Below are 16,063 nucleotides of genomic sequence, written 5' to 3'. Positions count from 1 at the left end.
TGTGTGTTCCTGCTTCAAGTTTGTGTCCTGTCTATGCTATGAAGGAAAACTGTTTTTTTTTTTTAATAGAACTCCAATCTAGATTCTATTGAGGAAAGCATATTTATTTCCTCCACCCAATAATAGAAGATAAATAATAAAATGAATGACTGATCTAATATACTCAGTTGCTCACCCAATCTTCTGGGTCAGAGAAAGGACAAGTAGTCCTTGACTTGACAACCACAATTGGGACTGGAATTTCTGTCACCAAGCAATGTAGTTGTAAAGTGAGGTGTCATGTGACTGCATTACTTAGCACTGGCAGTCCTGGCGGCCATCATAATTCCAAATACCGGGGGGGAGGTGGGGTGTCATTAAGCAGGAAGTGGAGAGAATCCCAAATAAACACATATCCCCTGATCACATCAATCGGACGAAGGGTATGAATTTCACCTGTCAAGGTCCAGGAAGGGAACCTTCTCTGCCATTGCCTCAGCCCTCTGGAATTTTCTTCTTACAAAGAGGTGGCAAACACCCCCTCTCCACGTCTTTTGGAAGGATATGAAGACCTGGCTGTACCAATTCATGTGGAATACAAACCTGGAGATTGTTATTGCTTTGAATGTTCCCTGTCCCCCTTCTAACTTTTAATTTACCATATTTTTTGGAGTATAAGATGCTCTGGACTATAAGACGCACCTACCTTTTTTGGTGAGGAAAACAAGAAAAAGAAATCTGCCTCTGCCTCCCAGCAATTTTGCCTCATTGCAGCAAACAGCAACTAGCCTGCTTTACTTTCATTTTCGTTTTCAGCATAGCTTGATTAGCACAAGAAAAAAAAAACTACTCCCAGCAACTACTCCCAACTACTCCTTGCAGCAAGCAGCAGAAGCCCGCGCAAAACAGCTGAGAGCAACACAGCTGAGAGTCAGGAGGCCGATCCAATGGACAATCAACTTGTGCTAATTAGGCTGTACTGAAGCTGAAACGAGCTGTTTCTTCTTGCTGCTTGCTGCAAGGAGCTAAACTGCTGGGAGGCAGAGGCCAAAGGGTGTGGAACAGTGGATGGGCAGAGCTACATTCGGTGTATAAGACACACCTAAATTTTCACCCCCTATTAGGGGGGGAAAGGTGCATCTTATACTCCAAAAAATATGGTATTTCATCTTTGCTTTTTACTTGGTGCCCATTTTACTGATGTATTTTTATGTGATTTTTATACCTTTAGCTGTAAGTGCAGAATCACTCTGAGAGTGTGATTGATAGCATGGGGGCAATGCAGGGGGATTGGGTAGGCCCAGGGAGGCCTGATGCACATTGTACAAAACTTGGTGAGGATGCTAGAATACAGTGTGACAGGAAGGAGGAGAGAGAAATAATACAGTGTAGCTCAGGGTTTTCTTGGCATGCAGTATATCTGGGGCTGTAAGAACTTGCTCAGTGGAAGCACAAAGCATCTGTCTCAGGAATCCCCAGCAGCAAGGTGGAAAGCCGTAGCTCAGCAGTATGGTGTAGTATACTTCAGCCCAGCCGCCCTTGCTGCCTTGCGTCTCACCATCCTACTGACCATCACTGATTTCTTGCTCCTGCTGTTGCTGAGGCTTGGCTGCCTTGGACCTTCACAAGACAACTACTACCCATGCCAGGCCTTCTTTCCAAGGTTGCTTGCTCCATTCTCCAAATTGTGTGTTCCACTCTCCAAATAGTGCATCCTGTTGTCTCAATGCTTCAGAAAGCGTTCAGAAACCTTTTTCTAAGGTCTTCACCAGATCTTTGAGAACGAGCAACCTATTTGCAGAATGGCAAACACCCAGCTCTTGCAATGCTTTGGAAGACCTCAGAAAATTTCCAAAAGCTTTCTGAAGCTTTACAAGCACTGGGAACACGATTTGGAGAACATTAGAAGTGACCTTGGGAAGAAGGCCCGGTGCAGCCAGCAACTGCTTTGTAAAGGGTTAGGCAGGGCATGCCTTGTGAATAGCGGGAGGAAGATGGCAAAGGTCAGCTGGGTGTGGCAGGCCCTGGTGGGTGGAGGCCAGTGAAAAGCCATTAGTTCCTTGTGTCCTTATGTCCAAGACCCTGTGGTCTTGGGGTAGCTAGTTGAGATTTATGGCTTGAGGGAGCATTTCTCAAGGGCAGCTGCATCCCTGTGACTGCAATAAAGGCCTAGAGGATAATAGATAATAGGCTAGCTGAAAGCCCCGAGCCTCTACTTCAGCCCCTGCTTTGATGTTTCTGCCAAGTGCTATGCAGGGTGGCCAAAAGGATAGATGGGCAAGAGATAAGCAGGAGGGGGAAGTCGAAGGTTGTAAGTGTGGGCAGGCTGCCAAGAATCCAAATTCTGATCACATGACCATGGGATACTGCAGTGGCCGTAACTTCAGGGAACAGTCATAAGTCCATTTTTTTCAGTAGTGTTGTAACTTCAAATGAGCACTGAATGAATAATCATAAACTTCTGCATTTCTTTCCAGTCTCTTTCCCATTCACTTCAGATCATTCCCAGGACTTTGTGCTTTTCTGGAAAATACAAGCTCTGCTCACTGCAATTTAATTGCATCAGTACAGTGTAGTTTTATGTTGTTGGATTGGGAAAGGGAGATCGGGTTCAAACCCTCACTCAACTGTGGAATCAACCTGATTGATTTTGGCTAGTTACTCACTCTCAGCCAAAATGTAAAGATCTGCCATAATCAGTGGAATCTAAATATAACTAAATATAGTAAATAGTATCCTATAATAAAACGGGATAGATATTCCTAGGAAATGTTCACATTTTTCTTTCATATCACATCACCCCTGAATCTTTGAGCTGTTACCCCAGAATCTTACAAACAAGCTGAGCTATTCCTCTCTGTATGTCCCCCTTCTCTGCCTATGAAAAAATGTTGGCTGGTGCATCTTTAGAATGTTTCAGTAGTGAGGCATGGCACTTCAACTTCATGAACATTAACAGAATAGAAAATCCTCTTATAGGAACATGAACATTCTAGGTTGAATCTCTCCTTGGTCAGTTTCCATCCATTATTCCTTGTCTGGCCTTCAGGTGCTTTGGAAAACAGCTTGACCCCCTCTTCTCTGTGACAGCCCCTCAAATATTGGAACACTGGTATCATGTCTCCCCTGGTCCTTCTCTTCACTAGACTAGCCATGCCCAGTTTATGTAACCGTTCTTCATATGTTTTAGTCTCAAGTCCCCTAATCATCCTGGTCGCTCTCCTCTGTACTTTTTCTAGAGTCTCAGTATCTTTTTTATAGTATGGTGACCAAAACTGGATGCAGTACTCTAGGTATGGTCTTACTAGGGCTTTAGTACCTCACCTGATCTTGATTGTATCCCTCTATTAATGCAATTTAGGATTGCATTGGCTTTTTTTAGCTGCCGCTGCACACTGCTGGCTCATATTTAGCTGATTGTCCACTAAGATTCCGAGATATCTCTCACAGTCACTGCTTATTAAGCCTGGTTTCCCCTAATTTATATGTGTGCTTTTGGTTTTTCTTACCTAAGTGGAGGACTTTACTTTTCTCTACATTGAATTTCATTTTGTTAGATAGGGCCCAGTGTTCAAGTCTGTCAAGATCCATCTATCTTCTAGAGTGTTAGCTATTCCTGCCAGCTTAGTATCATCTGCAAATTTGGTGAGTTTCCCTTCTATTCCCTCATCTAAGTCATTTATGAAGATATTGAAGAGTACTGGGCCTAAGACGGAACCTTGTGGCACTCTACTGCTTACTTCTCTCCATGTAGACTTGGACCCATTAAGGACTACTCATTGAGTACGGTTTGTCAGCCAGTTGCGAATCCATATGGTGGTGAAACTATCCCACTTTTTTCTAGCTTACAAAGAAGTAGGTTGTGGTCTACTTTGTCGAATGCCTTGCTGAAATCTAAGTATATTATGTTGACAGTATTTTGCTGGTCTACTAATTTAGTCACTATGTTGAAGAAATAAAATAAGATTGGTTTGGCATGATCTGTTTTTAACAAACCCATGCTGACTGCTAGTTATTACTTTACTCGTTTCTAGGCATATCTGTTTTTTTATTATCTTTTCCAGTATCTTCCCGGATATTGATGTTAGGCTGATTGGTCTGTAGTTTCCTGGGTCTAGTTTTTTTCCTTTTTTGAAGATGGGAACCACATCAGCTCTTTTTGGATACAGTTGGTTAGACGTTCCATTAGCCATAACCATTCCAAAACAAACATGCATACTGAAATAAAATTGTCTACTTCTCTCTGTGTGTCTCTCACATATAGTTTTTCTTCAGCAATGTTAGCATGCTTCTCATGCTTGAAAGTATTCACATTTACTTTTTTCTCCATATACTAGGTATCAAATTTAAGCCCATGTACAGATTTCTATTCTCTAGCATTTTTTGAGAAGTTTGTGTGTGTGTTTGAAGTTACGGCAAGGGAGAGGGGAATACAGATTGAAGAAAGGAATGCAAAAACGAATATAACAAAAAGATACATCTGGCAGCCAAGCCCCCCAAAAAATGCAGTTGCTCCTCCTTTTTGATTCTTTAGGGTTCATTGAAAATGTCCCACAGTCTGAAGGACACCATGAGTTCAGGTGTACATTCCTGGAACAGCCAAGCAGATGGCCAGAGCAGCAGCTGGAACAGCTGGCTGAATCGTAGCAGGAATACAGATATGCCCACTTATGTTAACGGTAAGACATGGTTATAGGACGATAGCCACAAATTATTTTTTAACGGTGTTTGTCAAATATGATTTTTTAAAAATCAAGATTAGTTACTACTTGAGTTATGGATTTATGAGCGAGAATATCTATGTATGCACAATTATTGGGCAACTATTAGTGTGCAGAATTATGCAACTAAATGAAAACAATTATTGGGCAACTATTAGTGTGCAGAATTATGCAACTAAATGAAAATTTGCCCATCTCACTTATTTATTTGCATCTGTTAAAGTGAGAATAATAAACAAACAACTCAAAATGTACAAATAAACATTTCTGACATAAAAGTTCATAAAAATAGTGATCAATATAGCCACCCTTCTTTTCAGTAACAGTCATAAGCCTTCCATTCATGGAGTCTGTCAGTTTCTTGATCTGTTGACGATCAACTTTTTGTGCTGCAGCAACCACAGCCTCCCAGACACTGTTCAGAGAGGTGTACTGTTTTCCTTCACTGTAAGTTTCCCGTTTAAGAAGGGCCCACAAGTTCTCAATAGGGTGTAGGTCAGGTGAGGAAGGGGGGGGGGCATGTCATTATTTTTTCATCTTTAAGGCCTTTACTCTTTAGCTGCTCAGTGGAGTAGTTGGATGCATGCGATGGAACATTGCATAAAAATCATGGTCTTCTTGAAAGATGCAGGCTTTTTCCTGTACCACTGCTTGAAGAAAGTGTATTCTAAAAACTGGCAGTAGGTTTGGGAGTTGATTTTGAGTCCATCTTCAACCTGAAAAGATCTAACTAGCTCATCTTTCATAATACCAGCCCATACCAGTGCCCCACTTCTACCTTGCTGGCATCTGAGTTGAAATGGAGCTCTGTGCCTGTTACTGATCCAGTCATGGGCCCATCCATCTGGTCTGTCGAGTCACTCTCATCAGTCTTTAAAACCTTTGAAAAATCTGTCTTAGCCCAGTCTTGCCATTTCATTTTGTGTTTTGTTCAGTGGTGGTCGGGTTTCAGCCTTCCTTACCATGGCCATGTCCCTGAGCATTGAATACCTTGTACTTCTGGGCACTCACGGTAGGTTGCAGTTTTGGAATATGACAACACTGGAGGATAATGGATTCCTGGTAGCTTCACATACGATTCTTCTCCAATTTTTGGCAGTTAATCTGGATCTTTTTTTCTCAACATGTTTCTTGCAACCCTGTTGACTATTTGCAACAAAATGTTTGATAGTTCTGTGATCATGCCCCAATATCTTAGCAATTTCAAGAGTGCTGCATCCCTCTGAAATACTTTTTACAATTTTTGACTTTTCAGAGTCAATTAAATCTCTTTCGGCTATTTTGCCGGAGGAAAAGAAGCTGCCTAATAATTATGTACACTTTGATATAGGGTATTAATCTCCTTATGCCACACCCTCCCTCATTACACAAAAACACATCACCTGATATGCTTATATCCACTAAGCATTTTAGTTTATGCAGCTTGGAGGTGGAAAATATGCATAAAAATGATGATATGGTCAAAATAATCACTTGCCTAATAATTGTGCACACAATATATTTTCAAAATGATTGTAAAATATGTATGTTCCGCTGAATTTAAAAAATGGCAACAACAAAAGTTAATGAAATGAAATGAAAATATATTTGTGGCTTTTGAACTCCTTTAGATCCTGATGCTTTCATTTGGATTCTTACGCTAACCAGGGTTTGGACCTGGTGATCTGAATCAGGTGTGCCCAATCCATGATCTGCATGCAGCCCTGGACAGCTAATAATGCAGCCCCACAAGATAATAAAAAAATAAAGGAATTTTGTTGTTTATATACATTAACCATATTATATATTTTATGTGTGGCCTAAAAATTCATCTTCACTAAGTACAGCTCGGAGAAACCAAAAGGTTGGAGAACCGTAGTCTAAATCCATATTTCTCAGTCTTAAATATGTTTGGAGTTCAAGTTCCAGGATTTCCCAGTCATCATGCTGTGATTTGAAATCCACATATCTTAAAGCCACCAGTGTTGGAAATACTTGCCTAATTATCTCTTTTTGCACTAGTATTCTCTGGGCTGAGGAGCATCTTATATTTGATGAAGGGAGTTTAGTCCAAGGATGGGTAGAAGGATAATTGAGAGCTATTAATCTCTACAGAATAAGGTTCTTTGCAATAAAATCTGAAGAAAAAGTTCTTTTCTCTCTCTTTTTTATTTTCTCTCAGGAGTGAAAATTGAGATCTGCTTGCTTAGTGGGGAAAGCCTCCACATCAGAGAATTCCGTGGAACTAAGGTGGGAGATGTTGCCACTGGAATCAGCAGCCAGGTAGGTGTTGCACTGAAGAGCTGGTCTTTTTTTTGGCTATGTATTAAAACAGAGCTTTTGGTGAAGGAAATCTAAATTTTGCAAGGCAAGCAGCTTTTCTATGGCAGAGGGTGCACAGTAATATTTTTTTAAATCTCTTAGATATTGTTGAAGTGGGTGGGACTACAGTTTCCAGTCCAATCTGAGGATTTGGGATGCCATAACCCTGCCACCCCCCCAACTGAGGAAATTAGTGTAGTTTGGGGAGGGGCAGGATGCCTCTGAAAGATTTAAAATGTCAATTTATTCATATTTTTACTATTTTACTATTTACTACTATATTTAAAAATAGTACATGATTTATTTCATCCTTAAACCCATTCCGGGCCAAGATTTGTAATAGTCCAGAGGTGTTACATGGGTAACAAAACAGGGATCTGGTGGGTTCACAGCAGTGGTGGATTGCTCCCAGTTTTGTCCGGTTCTTTAGAATTGATAGTAAAAACGGCAGGAGGCTTTGCCCAGCCACCCACCCAGATGTCATAATTGACTATCTGCGCAGAAGCGCAAGTGAAGCGAGCGTGCGTGTGCCCTCCCATTCCGAACTGGTAATAAAGGTAAGTAGAACCCACCCGTGGTTCACAGGGTGATTTGGCAGATTTATGCAGGCATTAATTAGGATTGCCAATAATATATACCTATAGTAGAGTGGGTTTCGTTTACCTGCTTTTTATTTTGTTTTTTTTTATAAGATACCAGCCCCTGCATTCAGCTTCTTCACAAAAGAAGGCGATCCTGTTCATTGTGACATGGCGGTCCCTGATTCAGGCATTGAACTTCAGTGCACTTTGGCTCCTGATTGCAGTTCTGGCTGGAAGTGGAGGGTCAAACATGGTCAATTAGAGAAGCGGCTGTAAGGTCTTTTTCCTCCTCACATTTTATATTGAAGCAAATGTGACTCTGCAAAAAATCAGTGCAGGAATTCGTTGGTGACAGCTGCCTATCAAAGGAGATTATAGGTTTCTTATCTGCTTCTTTGCCACATCCAGTGCCTATGGAAGGTGTTGTGGGTTGAACTTCTATGCAGAATTGAACAGTTGGGCTGAATTTAACAAAATCAACCTCAGAAGCTTGGAAACATCCTTCCTTAATTCCACTATCCAGGACTATCCCAATAGTGCTTTTTTGGGGGGGGGGAGGGGGTGTCATCTTTTAAACTGCCTTGTTTCAGTCTGAGCACTGAATACGGCTTTTTAATTCCTTGGAGGAATGTATGACCTCCAGATATAATAGTCAGTGTGTCATGAGTGCATAACCAACATATCTCTGCAGAAGCAGTAACTTCATCACTCACACAGAAACTCTTTTATTATATGTTATTTCATTTTCTTCCTGTACAATTTACAGCAGGCATGTTCAACTTGCAGTCCATGATTATTTCCATTCAGTGTGGCCCAGGCAAGCAAAAAAAAAAAATGGCACACCTGTTTTACAGAGTTAAACTTACATGCTTATCAGGAGAATTTTTAACTACGAGTCTGAATGCAAATAGTTTTTTTAAGATTAAACAGATCATACTTTTCAAGACAGCATTAATTTTTATTTTTTAAAATCCTAAATCAGAGAAAACCACATCTATCTATTACTGTTTATGATATAGAAGTAAGCCCTTTTGAATGCACCAAGACTTACTCCAGTCTAAATGCTCATTAGTTTCCACTTATGCCAAGGATAGTTTGAAGCAAAAATCTAAACTTGAGATAGTTTAAGCAAGTCCTTATAGTCTTGTTTTTAGTTGACCAGATTGATTTTATTTGCTTTGGCAGATTTTGTGTGAAGAACTCTGGTCATGTAAATGAATATCATTGGACTAGGGTATAAGAGAAATAAAATAGATGATATATAGTCATCTTTTTCTCTTGATAGGTGCAAAGATACCTCATTCACAAAACCTCAACTGGCACGTTCTGAGCTACATCTGGAGTATGTTCACTCGTAATTGTTTTTGGCTGAACTTTGAAATTATATAGAAAAGATAAATCCAATTGAAAAAATTGGGGGGGGGGGTTAAAAACATGTCTGTTATCCTTCTCTATCAAAGAAAATAATTTAGTTGCCTAAATTCCAATTAAATTTTCAAGATTTTCTACTTCCTCTTCCAAACATGCATACTTCTTTACCAAGGCAATGAACAGCATCTTTTCAATCCATCTTTTCAAATGTAATTCCTAGGCAGCTGGAGTGAATGTGCAAATTACAAGAATTTGGCTATATAGCAACTCTAAACTCTATGTTTCTCCTTGTAAACGTCTCATTTCACATTAAAGTTAAATGTCTTCATTTCTGACTTGACTTCACTATTGGATAATAAAATTTGTCTATTGCTACTTTTACTGGATTCTAAATCTACTGTAATTCTAAACAAATAGATTATTTTTTAGAAGCTTGAAGTTGTGCCTTAATAATTGGTTGTTTCTTAATTGGCAAGAGGCTTTTGTAGTCTGGTCTATTAGAAGTTGTACTGCTGCATTTAAAATGGATCCAATTGCTTGGATGTCCTGCTAATTTGATTGTAGTTGTGCTCTAAGAGGCAATATCTTCCCAGTTGGTACAACAAAAAGCTGAAATAGGCCACTGAGTTTTTATGATTGTATGTAATTTCAGTTGTCTGAAGTTCATGTTGTGGTCCCTATTTAATTTTGCGTAAAATTAAATGCTATTCAGAATTGGAATGATTATTCTTGCAATTCAGTAACCTAATGAACTTATCGAGTTTGGTGGTTTACAAAATTGCCACAAGTATTGGGAGACACTATATCTCCTCAGGACCATGATGGCTGATGAAAATGGCAAGCAGCCTCTAATTTTGCCATTGAAAACTTAAATTTATAAGTACTGTTGTTTGGGATTGCAATCTGTAAAATCATTTTGTACTGTATTCTCTCAGTAGCTGGTAGAGTTCATGTGAAAGAAAGAGGGTTTTTTTTTTTTTTGAAATGCAATGCTTCATTATAGAAAATAAGTATAAGAAACTTACTTGACATGACTTCATTGTGGGCAGCAGCATTGTGGGTGCAAGCGGCAGGAAAGAGTTGACACGATGTTCTGGGGAACGTCCAAGGCATCCGGCTCCATTGTTCCTTCAGGAACCTGGTTGCTTTTATCCAACTTGAATCAGATGATTTGGAGAAATGCCATGTCTTTCAAAATGTCTTTCTCCTGGTTGTTTTTATCCAGCCTGAACAGACTAATTTGGAGAAACACCATGGAATCATCACTTAACAAATCTGACTTGCTTTTCGGTTTGACTGCAGGAGGCTCAACTAAAGCGTTCTCTGAAGGGCACCTGGGTAGGTTTCTCAACAGTATATTTGTCTTGGCAATAACATTGGAGCTGAACAGCATTTTTTGTGACTGATGATCAGTCTGAGCCAGATTCTGAGCTAGGGCCTCCTTGAGAGCAAGGGCTTGGTTGAGTTCTGTAAGCTCCTTTGACGGCTGAGCTAGCTGGAGGGCATGCTGAGCAGTGTAGTTGTCTGAAAACAGAGGAGCCTCCAGTTTTACTGTGGACGTTGAATTGATTTTCTCCAGCATCTCTGGAGAATGACTGGCTGCTTCATTTTTCTCGAGAACTGAGTGGTCTTTTTCCATCAGAGAATGATTTTCTATCGGCTCACCCCAAAGCCTCCAGGCGCAGCTCAAAAAGGACCCTGAAAGGGAAACCATGGCGGATCTGCCCTTGTTTAGTTGTTCTATCTATCTATATAGCTGGAGAGATTGGGTAAATTCTATTTTTTACTGTCACCTAGTTTCAGGTTGGAACTCAAGAAATGATTTTTAAAAATTATAGAGAAGAAACTGGCTGTAGAGCCAATCACAGCTGTCAATTTATTCCTAACTGTGGATAACATATTTTTAAAAAAGTACAAATTGCCCTCTATAGATTGTACAGCTTGGGGAGCTTATCCATTCTGTTTGTGGAAAGGAAAAAACAGCTCCTAGTTACCAATACATTTCTCTAAATGTTCCTAAAAACATCATTTGTGGAAATCTTGACTCTTTCAAGCACTTTTCTTAATTTGCAAGAATAGCTGACTTATGATCCAGTCAAGAGAAAAGAAATGTAGCAAAATGAAGTATCTATATGCAACGGGAGTAAACTGACACATTTAGAAAAATCTGAAAGTTTATCATGATATCTTAGGTATCTGCGGCTGTAATCCAGGGGTCTTTCCTCTCCAGTTCTTAAAACATTAATCTGCTTGCAGCATATTGATTCCTGCAAATGAAGTAGCAGACCCTAAATCAAGAAATAGGGATCTAGATTAATGTACAGAAAAGCACATTATTTTTTCTTCTTCATGCATTTACTTCATGCATACTTTTCTCTTTTTGTTTTGTTTTTTGGTATAAAGAAAGAAGTTATTTTGTCAGATTTGCATTGTGATAATGTAATGATAGCGAGCTCATAGATCATGTTATGTCTCTGCAGGTGTATGTTCTTTTTTACTGTGATATATAAATCAACTTTGTGTAGCATCAAGCCAAACCACAATGGCATATTGAACAAATGATGAAACTCATTTGGTCATAGTATTTAGGGGCACTATATGAACCAAGCCATTTTTTTAAAACTCTAGAGAATTTAGGCTAAAATATTAGCTTTCTGTGTGAGCTTTCTGTGTGAAGAATTTATTAACTTCCTTGCTTCCAGTGTTTAAACTGTTAAATAACCAATTTCCTTGCAAAAATGAGCTTAGAAGTTTGTCTATTTTTCCAATGTTAAAATTATATTGGTTTTGAAAAAGCCAAGAGATGGAATGCTAGAAAGCCTCAGCCTTACAGCCTGTTGTCTTAGATACTTTCCCCTCCAGTCCAGCTTCAGAAATGCCACAAAGCTTTTTAAAATGAATAGAATGAAATAATTATTTGGAACAGCTCTTTAGACTGGAGTTGCTTTTGCCAAAACCAGGGTAGTAACCAGAGTGGCCTAAAGATCCTTCTAAACTGTGTTCTTAATACTTCAATTAAAAGTGTTCATTTTGTTGTTTTCAACTTAAAATATATATTTTAATGGAGGGGGGAAAGAGGGAAAAGTAAGAACGTACAGATAGATTTTAAATGAAAATCACTGATTATGTTCATGTGATGCACTGAACCACAAACTTGCCAGCTATAGTTAGTCTGGTGTGTTCTGAAAAGACCTGTGCTATGTTAGTTTAGGGTTCAATGTGCGGTTTCAGTCCAGAAAAGTAAATTTTATTAATTGTGGATAATCATGTTATACAAGCACAATATATATTGTCTGTGATTCTGTGAAGATTAAGAATGACTGATGTTATTTTTAACTGTCAATGAAGTTGTAACCCAAATGAAGCCTAAATGTACCTTTTTCAATCAAGGAAATTAAATCACAGTGCCTTTAGCTCATATTTTGGTGGTGTCTATTTATTTGGCTAGATGTTTTTCTACTGTTTCTCTTTTCTTCAGAACTTTGGCTAAGGGTGGGTGAATATCTAAAAATGTTGTGGTTACTCATTAATGACCAAGTGCAGTTTACGATTTTGCAACAGATGTATACAACTTCTGTGATTTTGGTGCAGATGTGAGTTTCATCATGTACCAAAGCCAGCATACTGTCTCCCCACAGTGATTTCTGTGGGAAAACCATAAACTAGCTCATGCTGGTGTCGGGCTGTCTGCTGTCCTTTATAGTAGGGATTGCTTCATAAAAAAATTATTGCCCACCATTGATAAGTGTTTGTCTTTTGAAGAATTTTCCACATCTTAAATTGTAATTCATACAGTTTAAAATTGATTTGTATTTGGGAATAAAAATTTGAGAATAAAATTTTAAATAAATTGCCAATTATGGGGAAAGCTGGGGAAGAGCCATTATCAGGAGGGCTGCTGCAAGATTTGGCCTTGTGAATTGAAAAGTAAGCCTTTCTTTTGCCAAGACAATGCTAGAAAGATTACCTTTACCCATGTGCAACTGAAAATCTCAACTCAAAGTGCTGGCATTTCTTAATTCCCTTGCACGGTGCATTTTATCCAATTTGAGGTCTATTGTGTTGTCTGGATCCGAAACAATTATTATTGAAGCTTAGTAACTTGGCCTTGTCATAAAGTGCAAGACTGAATTTTGTAAAACCAAAATAGTCACCATTTTGGATCTTTGTAGATTTTGTAGGTTTCAACCTTTGATTCAAATCCTACAATGCAATAACAGGAAAGGCTTTAAACTATTGTGGGAATGACTGGTCTTAAATAAAGTTCCAAGTTCATTCATGGACACTTGAATACGTGCTATGGATACTTAAGTGGTATCTTTAGGTCAGCCATTTGTTGTCAGCCCAGCCCAATGTGGCTGTTGGGATAAAATGGAGATCCCATGAAAGTCGCTTTATGTCTCGAACAAACAAGGGTTTATAAATTTAAAAAAATGGTGGGATGTTCATGTATATTAAAAAAAAATCGGCTTAGTGTGGTAGAAACCCAATCTTAAAATTTAGAGTACTGTACAGATTTTAATCACAATAGTAGAGTAATCTGAGACTAGTTATATACAGTAAGCAAAACTGTAGTATCACAGCAAAGGTTAGTCTCTCAAATATTTAATTTCTGAAAGTGATCAGATCAATTTATCTATGCGACATGTAATACTCGGAGGGAAATCATTCTGAATCTATTATCATCATGGATTAACAACTATCAGATATGTTTGCAGTAAAAAAATGTTTCTATTTCCTTGGCTGAACTGGGAAGTTGAAAACACATTCTGAAAGGCAAACTATATCTGCTGAGAAAAAGCTCATGGATATAGCCACCTGCATTTGAACTAAGTTGCAACACCTTTTACATGCCACCTAAACTGATGGTTTTATTCTTTTGGGGGGTGGGGTAGGAGTAGGAGGAGAAACAGCCTGTGAACTCAACGTGACAATGAATGAGGAGGCAATTTTTGCTGTTAGTGGTAAAATAGGTACTTGTTATACTATTCACTTGGGTAGTTTTCCTCTACCATATCATCTAGAGGGTATGAAGCTTGAGAAGACTATGAAGAGTCATTATTTAAAAACCAGACAGAAAGATGATTTGTAGGGCAAGTGTACCAAGTTGTGTAGTCTCTAAGCACTTTTGCTTATCCTACATCTTGAACAGAATTCTGAGCTGCCATGAGTTTATGATCATAGGATGTATCTGTGGACACCTTGATATTATTGCAAATTGTATTAATTCCTCTTTGACGGATTTTTTGTAGTGCAATTTTGAATTTTTCCTGTCTTTAAAATCTGAGCCCAGTGTACTTCCCAACACCAAGAACATAATTTTCATTGTTACAATACATGTATTATATTCTCTCATTTGTTAACTTGCTTTGGATTAAATGCAATTTACACACCATATATAAAAATAATGTATACAAAGTAACAAGTCATGTAGAGCATTGTGGCTCATCTACAGGATTCAAGGCATTTTAAGAAAACAATTAAGTTCCACATTCAGTTGTTTTACTAACCCTCCCTCCCCACACCTTTCCCCTTGCTCCCAGACATGGCATAAAGAATTGTGCTATTCTGAGCATTTGCTGCAATAATTTTAATTTTTCTTAAATTATAGGGAAAGCAATGGTAGCCTAAAACTGGGCTTCTAAGCATATCTAGTCTACAGCAAGTTTGGGATGGACAGTAGGGACATGGCCGTAGTATTGCTAAAGGTGGTTGAGGATTTTGTTTCATCCAAGTTGAGACTGAACAAATTTGTCCATGCATATCTAATCTCTCCTGAAATAGGTAGTTATTGCTGTGAAGCTTGCATGCTGGAGTTTGAGAGGGAAAGCAAAAGTGCAACTTTGCATAAGTGTCCCTGCAGGCATAAAGTGCTCCAGATGGAGTCAGATTATACAGAATGATGGTACTGTAACCCATGCCTTCCGCATACCCACCCACCCAAAAAAGAGGGGCATGAAGATGTTGCTCTTCCCCTCTACATATTTTAGGAGATATAATTAGTTCTCCTTCAGCAAATGAAGGGAAAGCTAGGATCCATAAAAATTTGGGTTGATTTGAGAGGGGGAGTAAGATATATTGTTGCCTGTGCAGTGGAACCAGCAAAAAAAGGTGGGGGAAAGGAAAGGGGAGGAAAAAACCATTTTTCATGAGTTAACCCTTTTCCCCAGGCTTCCAGAAAGTGGGGAAACATGCATTTGGATTAGGATGTGGTATCCTTCAGATGAACTAACAGTTGTATATCTCAGTATAGAATTAGAACTATGCATTGCAATGATGGATTAAATCTTTATTAAAGATCTCCTGAGTTACCTAATTACTGTCACCTCCACTCTATATTTTTTTGTCTCTTGTAGTAAAGCTCATAAGAGTATGACATCTGTACATCTAAAGATTGGAGATGAGGAGATAATATATTATATATAATATGTAATATATACTGCCAGCAACCTGGAAGAAAAAATTGTTAAAGCCCACAGAAGAATGACACCATGTGGCAAGGAAAAGAACAGCAATTCCCATAACCAGTGTGATTGTCACCAACACTCAGAATGAGTAGTTTTTGAAAGTGCCAAACTTTTGCTAAATCCTGAGATGCTGTTCAACTGATCAGATTAACTCCCTAGATTGATTGTTGTGCTAGAAAAGGATGCTGAATTCATTAAATATTCTAGAAGAATATATAATCATGGGAAACTTTGCTAGAGAGGGAGAAGAGCAACATTGTTTTCAATGGGTTTCTAATTACATTGGATGCAACTGTGATCATGCAGTTACAGTTGACATGTAGTTGAATGTGAAATATAGGCCACAACAAGGGGCAGACCTGGACTGTATGGAAATGTATAAAGAGGACCAAAAAAAAAAAAAAAACCCTCCTATGATTCCTGTTCTTTCCTCATTTCTTTTCACAATTCTAAGAACTTGCCTTATTATTCATAATTCTAAGGAAGCAACAGGACGATGTGGCCAGAAGCAATTATGAAATTTTGTGAAAGAAAAAGCTACAGGCCACTGAAGCCAACTCATTCTATATCAGAAAGCTGAAATGCTGAATATGGTTTTGATTCTAAAGTGATGAAATTAATGCAGCACCTTTACAAAAAATTT

The 16,063-nt window shown here is 38.7% G+C and overlaps 1 protein-coding gene across 2 annotated transcripts in view; it reads left to right on the top strand.

Annotated features, from left to right (window-relative positions):
- Nucleotides 1–8,058, top strand: part of MAP3K14 (mitogen-activated protein kinase kinase kinase 14) — a 56,064-nt gene extending 48,006 nt beyond the window's left edge. The window contains exons 14-16 of one of the 2 annotated variants that reach the window (XM_034415987.3): nt 4,514–4,658; nt 6,862–6,962; nt 7,694–8,058. In XM_034415987.3, the coding sequence (XP_034271878.2) occupies nt 4,514–4,658; nt 6,862–6,962; nt 7,694–7,858 (411 nt within the window). In that variant the 3' untranslated portion in view covers nt 7,859–8,058. Of the gene's footprint in view, nt 1–4,513; nt 4,659–6,861; nt 6,963–7,693 lie in introns of those variants that run through there. The other variant, XM_087892213.1, reaches the window with a different exon arrangement.
- Nucleotides 8,059–16,063: the final 8,005 nt, after the last annotated feature.

The sequence above is a fragment of the Pantherophis guttatus genome, chromosome 4, assembly GCF_059756535.1.
Source record: "Pantherophis guttatus breed Tessera chromosome 4, ASM5975653v1, whole genome shotgun sequence".
NCBI classification, from domain to species: domain Eukaryota; kingdom Metazoa; phylum Chordata; class Lepidosauria; order Squamata; family Colubridae; genus Pantherophis; species Pantherophis guttatus.
The sequence above is the reverse complement of the archived record's forward strand: the minus strand, read 5'-3'. Positions and strand labels throughout refer to the sequence as shown.